Source organism: Limulus polyphemus, unplaced genomic scaffold (assembly GCF_000517525.1).
Source record: "Limulus polyphemus unplaced genomic scaffold, Limulus_polyphemus-2.1.2 Scaffold792, whole genome shotgun sequence".
Taxonomy (NCBI): Eukaryota; Metazoa; Arthropoda; class Merostomata; order Xiphosura; family Limulidae; genus Limulus; species Limulus polyphemus.
The window spans coordinates 412,347-424,105 of record NW_013666402.1 but is presented as its reverse complement, the minus strand read 5'-3'; the positions used below and the strand labels follow the sequence as shown (position 1 = coordinate 424,105).

Genomic DNA, 11,759 nt, shown 5'->3' with positions numbered 1-11,759 from the left:
ATGCTAAATAAATTTTTTGACAACCTAATAGTTTCCTTTTCCCTATTTTTCCATTTCTCCCTTCTTTGTTTTTTTTTCCTCTCCTTTTCCATGACCCCAAATCCTTCTAGAAGTTCCAAAATCTAAAATTCTTTCCAGAACCTTCTGAATGCTTCTTCAAAAGGTTATTTATCATGAACAAATTTTAATATGAACAAAAACACAAAGTAGACATCAAATGGAACTTGTCAAAACATTTACAAATAGTTTATTTTTATGCTCACAAGCTATATTTTCGGTTTGTTCACTTACAACTTTCATGCAAAGCTAAACAAAGAGTTATATGCAAAAAGTTATATGCTCTGATTTTTAAATGGCAGACTAAGGTAGCTAAACAGCACCACCAACAGGGAGTGGGGTGCTTCTATATGATCAAATAGAGGGATTTGACAACCACTCTTACAGTGCACCCATGACCCAAAGTTTGAGGCACACTTTTACAGCAAAGAACCTTTGGATTCACAGTGCAGGGATGCCGTCAACCATGTTACATATGGCCCTTGCAAGCTTTAAAAAAGTTTAAAGTGGTTCGTATTTTTTCAGTTAATATTAGTAAATACTTTAAGTGTAGCCCAATAACTTTTGATTAATACCACATGTCTTCTGAATCTAACATTAGTTAAAACATTATTTAATTCTGGTAATAGCAAAAATCATTCATTTAGAAAGCTACATTACTACAGAAGTAACTTAAGGTTTAAGCAAAGTCAAATGATCCATTAAAATGGAACTGTCTTCCACTAATTTGAAGAAAACCAAAACCTAATGTTTTAACGAATACTGGAAACAAATGTTTAAAATTCAACTGCTTAGTATCATTTTAAACACAACTATTTCAAAAAAGAAAGAAAAACACTACAAGAGTCTCGATTAAAGGAGAGATCTCTCAGTCACATTATTCATTTCTTACAATTTCATCCAGATTTGAGTTTTATAAACAAAATCTGGAGATAAATGTATTCATTCCATACTGTTTTACAATAAATGATGAATTTTAATAAAGTGATATTGTTTTATAAATTAATTTATTTGATGTTAACAGAAGCAGCAGTTTATGGTACTTTTTGAAAAAGCGTTGAGCAATGGATAAAAGTATTAATTTTTTTTTACTTTAGATGCTGGTAACAGACTTAAAGTACTGACCATAATTTCCTTTCCATTCACTCATTTATTTTACATGTTAACTGTAAATTGTTAATTTACTAACCATCAATACGTTTCATGAGATCCTTGAGTGTGTTTACTTTCTTCTGAATGCCTGGTTGGGCAAATGTATAGTTCTCCTGGATTCCATCCAATAGCTTTGTAAGACACCAATAGCTGTCAGCCTCAATGATATCAAGACATCCTTTAGGTAAGAGTGTAACATCATACGTCTCCACTTCTGAACCTAAGGCATGAAGAATTGAGACACTGGACAAAATTTCTTCATATTTTGTATTTTTAAGGACTTTGTTATACAAATTCATTCTTAATGCATTACAGTGATCTTAGAATTTCTTTCATACTGTTGATGTGTTATCTATAATTCTTTAACCCTTTTGGCACTGAATGAAAATTTAATACTGATATCATAGAACTGAATATATTTTCCACAATAATCAAAAAACACTACCTAACATATTTGAAAAGTAGTTACAGAAAAACAACACAATATATCATTACAAAGGATGTAGTACTGGCTGACCAGCTCTTCCTTTTCCCCTGTCTACGGTGCTGGGAAGTTTTTGAGCACACTCCTGCATTGTTGAAGGAACAGATGGCTGGACTCTACCTCACTGTCCTCTTCCTTGTGCATGACCCTGGGTACACAGACGTGGAGGTCCCTGGTTTCTGAGAAAATCTAACTAGTAATCACTAACAGATGCATCACTGCTATCGGTATCAGGGCTTGGTAGGTACACATAATAACTGTAGTTCATTATAATATTCATTAGTTCTAAATACTTGCATTTGATGTGGATGGCATTTTTAAATGCCCAAGATATTACAGATTTTAAAACTTTTTTTGCTGTCAGAATTTTCACGTTGACTGGCGATAAATGGCATTATTTTTAAAATAAAACCACATAAGGAATTCCCCCAAACATTTATTTTCATTCACTAGAGGGCTATGTGGTATTGCAAAACCAATGACACAGTATATTTTAGCCAAAAACACAAGGATTCATGATGTTGACAAATGTAGCCAACCACGCTTTGTTGACATGTCGATTTTAGTTGCCATCCGTGCTGAAGCAATTAGATATTTTTGAGGGTATTTTACAATAGCTTCATTATGTTTAGCATTTTAAAATACTATTTGGAAGGTCGAAAGAATACAAAGAAAATATGGTTTAAAAACTCATGTCTGGAGCTAAGAATCAGTTCTGTCCAGGAAGAATTGATATTCTTCCTAAAGACACTGATAATCCAGAAGCTATGAAGGTTTCTCAACTGCGAAGAGTTACCAGATCAACTATGTTGTAAGTAATGAAACTATTTCTCTCTTAATCAATTAATATGAATTGGATAGACTCTAAAGAAGCATATAAAAACTAAGAAACTTGGCATTATGTGTGAGTTATAAGTATTAGTGTTGTTAACCCAAATGTATGAAATGAATTTTATGAAGAGTTAATAAATGATTAAAGAAGTATATTTTATGTTAAAAAACTTAAATAAATTTGATGTATTGTTTGGAATATCAGTCTCAGGATCAGTTTCTTTAGTCTAACTGTAAATCTCCGCAAGTTAGCAACCTGTGAGCTCCACTTGCCACTGCAATCCTCAAATAAGTAAATTTGGTGTAATCGATAGTATAGTCAAAACTCCCTAAGGGCACTGTCCATTAAAATGCCAAAAGGGTTCAGAAACAAAATATTATTTTTGACACACTTTTTTTTTTTAGTTTTATAGATTTTTGTATTCAAATTACAAGTTTTCAGTTTCATTTAAGCTCATTTGTTGAATATTAATAAAAGATTAAGCCAAAAGAAGTGATTTTAGATTGTTAATAAAATTAAGAAGTTTCTGCAATTTCTACAGAATTCATAATGATTAGGTTATTTTAGAGGTGTAGTTTACCTTAGGAAGAAAAAATACTATTCCTATAAACTTAACTTGTGCAAGAACAAAAACAAATACTATTTTCCTTGCACAAAGTATACAAAGATCATTAAATAATCAGATAGTTGATCTGTAAATCAACAATTACTGGTTACATTTGAAGTGAAATGGGTATTTCATGCTTAAAAGATTTCTTAAAAAGTATAAAATATTAGTTATGAAACTATATGTCTAAACTTATTTTATAGAAAATTCAGCGATATGACATGGATACAAGTCATAATTTTGACAAATGAAACAGAGAAAAGAAAGACTGCAGTACTTTGACATGAGATGCTATAGAAAGTTGCTGTGCATTTAATACCCTGCTCACAGGACCAACAAGTCCATAATTCACAAAACAACAGTGACCATCGGAGATCATGAACCTATTTTTTGTTATTAAAAAAAGAAGAAATCTCAAATGGTTGGTTATGTCACACGTTCCAACAGTTTGGCTATGATCATCATGCAAAAAACAGAGGCCAGGACAACATGAAAAAATATAAGTACAAGTCTAACAAACAAGAATGTTCAAGCATTGCAAAAGAAGAGACAGTTCGAGAGAGAAAAAGATAGCTTTTGAGACATCTAGAGTAGTGCCACCTATGCCAGAAGTCAAGGGACTAACGATGGTGACAAAAACTGTTAGACTCCTATGATGCCAAAGCAGCTGAAATACTGTTTTAACAACTCATTTTACCAGCTAATAATGATAAAATTACATTTCATGAAGTAAACTTTTCAGAAATAAGTTGTGGAGTTAGCTTGTGCTCAAAGTTGTTCCATATTAAAGTGAAACTGCTGGAACTTATTTTAAATCAAAAGCATATCATATATGCATATTTCTTTAAGTTTAAAGGTCTTAGGGTTTTCAAGATAAAATGTGAGATTTTGATTATAAGTCATGTCAATCTTTCACATATTGAAAAAAAAAAGACCACTTATCTCTTGCCCTAAATGTACTCTGAAAAAGTATCTACATGTCCAGAAATGTTTGTTGTAAGATTTTTCAGATGAAATGAAGTCAGTTGCAATCTTGCAGAATAATAGGAGATCTGAGGTTCAACAAGCAACTTTGGATAAACTAGGTGTCTAATGTAGTGAAATGATAACATGAGAATCAAAGCGTATATTGAAAACAAAACATCTTTATTAATGCTTAACTAATGGGATAACATGTTGGTATGTACGCTGGAGGATGAACACGTAATAGGGGACGACATGAAACTAAAAATACACTGAACATAAATTATGATTGGAATGATGGAGTTTAGCTAAATACAAAAATAATGGACATAAATTCTATCAAGTAACAAATGTATTCATAAATCAAAAACAAATTCAGCTGCTCACCAGATGGCACTAATTCCTGAAGAAAAACAACAAAAAAGGGAGTGACAAGATCATTCATTCCCTGAACATAGCCACTGGCTGGATGACGAATTGCCCAAATATAAAGAATTCTTTCAAATATCTGTAAAACAAGACAAAGAATAATTTACACACAAAACAAAACCACTAGTTACTTTCAAGTACAAGTTTAGTTCAGTTATAAAATATATATCTTTTTAACATGATTTCTCTCATATCTATCTTCTCAATGATAAACATGACACATGTTTACTCAAAAAAAGTAAAAAAAGTGACTAAAGTTGGCCTAGCAAAGGAAATTTCTTTCAGATACTACTAACACTCTCCATTAACACTGTGTTGATGATGAACTTTGCACTTTTAATGGTTAAAACACCAACATTTCGTATTAGGTTTACTTAACTGTTCTAAAACTTCCAAACATTTAGGTGTTACTTGTATCTAGCATCATTTGGTTAAGATGAACTAGGCACTTATCTATATACAGTGTACTTTGAATGACATAAAAATATTCTCAAATAAAAAGGTTTGTAAACAGCTAAAATGGAACAGAGAAAAGCATATAACACTAGTCAATGATTCATCTAGAGTTGACCTCAAAATATCTGGGTCAACTTCAGGTCGAGCATTGACTAATTTTAAGTGCATCTTGAAAAATGTTAAAACTTTGGATAACTTGGTAAAGTACTTTATAGAAACTCGTAACTTTCTTCTAGTGAAGCTTTGGTGAAAAGTGGCACAGTCATAACATTATCCATAAAAGTAGCACAGCCATAAGATTATCAATAAAAGTGGCACAGTCATAACATTATCCATAAAAGTACCACAGTCATACGATTATCCATAAAAGTAGCAAAGTCATAAGATTATCAATAAAAATGTCACAGCCATAACATTATCAATAAAAGTGTCACAGTCATAACATTATCAATAAAAGTGTCACGGTCATAACATTATCCATGATTTTGCATCTCTAACTTACAGCTTATGTAACAAATGAAGAAAACCATGTATGTACGTTTCAAACATGTTACATATTGAAACAGACTCCTTCTCCCTCCCCTGCAAAAATAAGTCCAAGAATCATGTTTTTAAACTTTAAGCAAAGCTTTTTTTTAACATCTTTAAAACTAAAAGCTTTTTTTTTCTGGCATAAAGACAACACTTAACAGATAATACAAGTGCATTTACAATCAATCAACTATGAATTTTTATTGAATGGACAAAGAATGATCAAAAACATATTTTAATTGTTGTTGAGTATATGAAGCAAAACAAAACTTACTATAAGTAAACATGAAAAACAATTTTCGTAGTTTGGAGAGTTATTCAATTGTGATTAATTATGTGAAGTATTCTGCTATTTTGTTTAAATAAAGATGAGTTAATATTTCTATTTAAGGACTTTTTTAGGCAAAGTGCCTATATTGACACTATACTAAACTTTTTTTTGGCCTATAAAACATACGGAAACATCATGTAAAACTGAATGTGTATTTCTCACAATTCTCTTAGTCATTGCATTATGGATTTTAAATCAAGAGTGAGTCAAAATAGTATATCTATCCTTGGTCTCTCACAGAACAATCTCTAGAAGACCATTCACTCAATACCAGAACTTATCAGCTGGGCTGGACCTGTGGCAAACTTTTGTTAATCTAAAATATTACAATACTTTTGTTTGTTTGTTTTGGATTTCACACAAAGCTAGGCGAGGGCTATCTGTGCTAGCCATCCCTAACTTAGCAGTGAAAGACTAGAGGGAAGGCACCTAGTAATTACCACCCACCACCAACTCTTGGGCTACTCTTTTATAATGAATAGTGGGATTTTCCATCACAATATAATGCCCCAACAGCTGAAAGGGTGAACATGTTTGGTGGAATGGGGATTCAAACCCACAACTTTCAGATTGTGAGTCAAGTGCCCTAACCACCTGACCATGCCAGGCCATTTTTAATACTTAAAACTAAATTTATATTTAAAAAATTTCTAACCTGGTGAAGAGTCAATGTTTTTTAGATTCATAAAATGTAATGAAGATACACTGTTTTATAAACTTGTACATATATTTCATCAAATTTACTATGTTTTATAAATTTGAAATGCACATATAATATTTCTATTTGATAACACAAGACAAACCTCGTAAATACCAATTACAAAAAAAAAAATGAACTGCATAAGTTTTCACTAGTAGAAAAATAAAAACAAACAAACCTCCTGTACTAGTTGTTGTTGAAAGAGAGGCACAAGCGGACTCATCCTTGGAATGTCAATGTGAATCTGAGTAAAAAACACAATCAATATTTTACTTATTCATAATTATGCTTAGAATTTGCAAATCTATTTTAATCAGTTTTTAAGAATTTTCGTAAGATGGTCTTTCAAACACTTCTTTGATTATTCTAAATAATAAATATATAAGAAGGAAATGAAAGTTTTGGATGTAAGATATTAGAACAAGAACGTTATGTCATAAACATACAAACACACCACTTGGTTTAAGACTTAAAACATAGCAGTTTAGTTTTCAGATTAAATCACATTAAGTCCTCAAAAAAGTCTATTTCCATAAGGTACTCACCTCTACACACAGAAATATGATTTACCTCACATGTCTGCCTACGAGATTTGTTTACCAATAGCTTTAAACTAACTTCCACCTAAATTCACATGTTAAACAGGAACTATGTTGGTGCTTAATCACATCATCATGTGACAGTAGCCCTCTACCAAAAGGAAGGTGACACAACCTCCATGTGCAGTAACTCCCCTTATGATAACTTCATTCTTAGAAGAAGCAAGAAAAAAAGGTACACCGAAAGTGGGGAGGACAGATGGAAATGTGTGTGGAGGTTAGAATGTATCAGAAATACATTTTAAGATTAGGAAAATGTTAACTTCTGAGATGATAACACACAGAAATGCTAGAATTCCACATTGAAGTGGTGGAGGGGCTGGTGCAAATCTTAAACTTAGATGAGCTCCATTCAGAAAGCACCCAAATGGAAAGCCCATGGAGTGTGACACCCAATGGTAGGGGTTCCACAGGGGCACACCAATGGGAGATCATATCTTCTCTCGACCAGGGTATACTTATACTTTTCACCTAAGACAAAAGGGATGGAAAGGGGAAAGAACTTACAGTGTTGCAGGAACGAGTGGAATGTGATCATGATCAATTGAGTACCGACACAAGTCAACAGCAAACCATTATGTGTAGTATGATTAGAGAAGATAAAATAATACAGTGTGTGCTCACCTCGACTCTACTGGACAGACTCTGGCTGCAGAACGAGAGCACAACTGCTATGAGGGGTGACCCATAATACACTGACAGTGCAACCGCTGCCCTACTTCTCAATGTGTTGTGCTAATCCCAACCACTGAGGATTTTCCATGGTCCACCACCAAAGTGCTAGGAGAAATAAGAATACCCTGGGAAGCAACACCAGCCCCATGATGGGATCCTGAGTAACAAAAAGGAGATAAAAGGAATAAAAGGCATATTTACTCATCTCAAAGATGGTGGAATGATTGGCAAATGGTGATTGGGGAAGTTGAAATCCTGCAAGAGATGAGACAGCTAGATGAAGAAGATAATAAATGACAAACATATGGGAAGTTGTCCACATGACCATCTGGAGGATCTCATCCAAGGGTCAGCAAATATTGGAAGCAAGAGTGTGAGACAGATGATGATCTGATGTGAAGAAATGTGAAATAGCATGCATCCATTTCATGGAAGAATCTACCAACTGAAATCATTGAAGGACCCATCCAGTAAGGGTAGAAGGAGAGAGGTCCCTTGAAGAAGAGGGGGTCCCAGGGTACAAACAGATGATGGCAGGGACCCTTAAAGAGAGACTTCCATGATAAGTAGCATCAAACAGCCTGAACAGAACATAGGAACTGATCTGGGTCTGAACGATTATAGAGGTGAGAAATAGAAGGAAGGGAGATAGGAGAGAAAGTATAGTTACCTTCCTGAACAGCAATAGTCTTAGGAAGGAAATACTATTCAGGGTAGAGGAGTAAATAATTGTTGTGGAATAGGGTGTAAGAAACATCAATAGCATAGACATCTGAAGGACAGCAACCACAGGCAAGAAGGAGGAGGAAATACAAAGAGTATGAAGCCAATAGATCCAGCAGGGCACATGTGAGAGCTTGCAAAAACCACATTAAGATCCCAGTCAGTTAAAGAACCTCCAAAACCAATAGTAAAAAATAGAGCCTCTGTAACTTTGTCACTCAAACAGGACAAGTAGAAGTCCCTGTCACTTGAGATTTCAGAAAAAAAATGAAAGCTTTTGAAACAAAAGCCAAATAAAACAAAAACCAAAGTTTCATTAACAATGCAAATCTTATCAAATTAAACAAAGATGAGAAAGTTGAACACATATGTTCAATGTAATGCCAAGGAAAAAGAATGAACTTATGAACTTAAGTGCATAGGGGGAGTATTGCATATGGAGGCTGTGTCATCCTCCTACTGGTGGAGGACTATTGCCTCAAGAAGATGTCATCCTGCACCAGCGCAGTTCACATTAAACATGTGAATTTTGGCAAGAGTTAGCTTAAGGCTAGTGGCATGCAAGGCAAATAGCATTTCTGTGTAAAGAGGTGAGTTATCTTTAAATTTGAAAATCTCCTTCAGATAATTTTTTTGTTGGTTGACTATGTAAAGAATTGTATACTTATCTTGTTATCCAAGGTATAAAATTGTAAGTCAACAATAGCTTCACATGTATGCCAAATATTTTAAGATACAAATCAGAATTAAAAATCTCAGTACTTATGAAAATATAAAATTGAAGACAAACATTTCTTGTTACAAGATAGGATTCATACACTTCACATTCAGATACACAGAATAGAGACCAGTAAGCATTAAAACCATTTTTTCTCAAATAAATAACATGGTCATACAATTTCTGAGCATAAAAATTATTTGTGTGGTATTAAGATATTTAAGAAAATCATTGTTAACTTTATTCAGTTTTATAATACGAGTTAAGGGTCACAATTTTCTGTTCCTTACCTGCCTATATGTCTCCTGGTGCACATCTTGGAGTCGAGTATTATAGTATTGTTTAATATAGTTGAAATACTCTTCTCTCTTTCTTTCTAATGTTGATTCTCTCCTATCATTGTTGGCAGGAAGGTAGCCCTAAAATATTTAACGTTGTACAACTAAGTATAACAAACAGAATCTCAACAGAACATGTGCTATACTATTGTTATACAAACAAGTTGAAAACACTGTTTATACGCTGCACATTGTTTACTAAGAAATAAAGTTTAAATCCACACTAGTTTCCATTTAAATTTGGTATTGTTCCTTTAGTGTGGATTTAAACTTTATTGTAAATTAGTTTACACAGTATTGTGTATTAACCTATTTTTTAACTTTAGCATATATTTGTCTCATAGCCAACATGTACGAGTATAATACGGTGAGTATCTAGTACGTATTATCAGCAATATAGTATAACTCAATTGAATTCATGGATTAGTTATTAGTTTGGAACTCTGGCACAAAACTACACAAGGGCTGTGTCTGCATCACCTTCCATAATTTTCTACTGAAAGAATAGGTGGAAAAGAAGCTAGTCAACAGCACTCACCACCAACTCATGGGCTATTCTTGTCTGGTGAGATTTCATCATTACACTTAACGACAACTACAGCATCTGTTTGTTTGTTGAATTTTATGCAAAGCTACTCAAGCACTATCTGCACTAGAAGTTCCTAATTTTGAAGTGACAGACTAGAGGGAAGGCAGTTAGTCAACACTACCCACTACCAACTCCTGGGGTTACTTTTTTACCAATGAATAGTGGGATTGACCATCACAGTATATTATTCCTCCATAGCTGAAAGAGCAAGCACATTCAGTGACGAGATTCAAACCCGCGACCAGCAGATTGCAAGTTGAGTGCTCTAGCTACCAGGCCAGGTCTTGGGCAATGGTATTCACTGTCTGGGTACAATAACCACTAGGTTAGCCATTCATGGAAAAGTTAGGAACTTGTTAATGTATATGATGTATTTTAACCAAATAACTTTCAACCTTTAAAAAAAAGAAATATAGTATTGGAAAAGAAGTTAATGCATAAAAATCTGTACCAAATTCTGAAATTTTGGAGTAATATAACTCCAGTGTATCCAGTAACTCCAATACAATTTTTACAGCTTTGTGTATTTCTAAAGAAAAGATTATCTAAAGTTTTGTAACATAATACACAATGTGGTACTTTGTTTCAGCTGTAATTTTTTGAAGATTTAACAAAGTTCCATTAATCCAGATGAAATCTATCATGAGAAACACTGTATTTGACCAGCTTCAATACATACATTTATCAACAGAATACTTCAAGGATTTTTTTTATACACAATAATGAGAAGTAAAAAAATGACTCATTGTAAGCCATTTTCTATTGTTCAAAAGGTTCCCTATTAAGAGGTAATCCTACAACAACTGGACAAATGTCTGTTTGTATAATAACTTAACCTGCTAAATTACATCATAGTTTGTATAACTCTTTTTACCAAAAATCTTAAATGTAACTTGCTAATTACAGGGTCAAATATCAGTCCGTATAAATATATAGAGTTTCCGACATATAATCAGTACATTGCTCCTTTGTACTCAAGTGTATAAAATAAATAAAAGATAAACAATATTTTTAATAATTTATCTAAGATAAGGCAAAAACCACTTTGCAGGACCTGAACTGTGTATTTTACCAAAGATTTGCCTTACCAAGTCAACAGGTTTTAGCCAAGGCCTGATAGAAGACAGGATAAACAGCCAATCAGGGGATTTTAATAGTTGAAAAGAGTGACATCTAAGCTTTAAGAAGTTGCTTGAATTTTTTTTTAGAATTCCTATTTATTAATATAGGGAAAAAGTAAAACTCCAAGATATAAAGATGATATTTGGGCCATGGTGCATACAGCTATGATTTCATAAGTACTAGAAAATTTAGTCTACCGAGCTTTTCAATACTCAAGTCATTAAATCTGTTAGCTTGACAGTTAACTTACTAGCCTTGGGCAAGCAAATTATCACTAATTTTGAGTCCTGTTGCAATAAACATAATGTCAGTCAATTCTTATAAACTTAACTTTTTTTTTTTTTTTTTATTAGTAAATACTCGTATAACTTACTATAATAGTATAGTACTAATAACGTAAGTTTATTTACGTTTAGTTTTTGTACTAACTTTACTTTTTTTTTTATTTTATAG

General features: G+C 33.0%; 1 protein-coding gene across 3 annotated transcripts in view; it reads right to left on the bottom strand.

The window, feature by feature from the left end:
- LOC106460546 (TBC1 domain family member 22B-like) overlaps window positions 1–11,759 on the bottom strand; it is a 40,441-nt gene that overhangs the window by 8,536 nt on the left and 20,146 nt on the right. For all 3 annotated transcript variants that reach the window (XM_022387287.1, XM_022387288.1, XM_022387289.1), the window contains 4 exons: window positions 9,548–9,676; window positions 6,721–6,786; window positions 4,483–4,603; window positions 1,247–1,429 (listed from right to left, as the gene is read on the bottom strand). In XM_022387287.1, coding sequence (XP_022242995.1) covers window positions 1,247–1,429; window positions 4,483–4,603; window positions 6,721–6,786; window positions 9,548–9,676 — 499 coding nt within the window. The remainder of the gene's footprint in view (window positions 1–1,246; window positions 1,430–4,482; window positions 4,604–6,720; window positions 6,787–9,547; window positions 9,677–11,759) is intronic.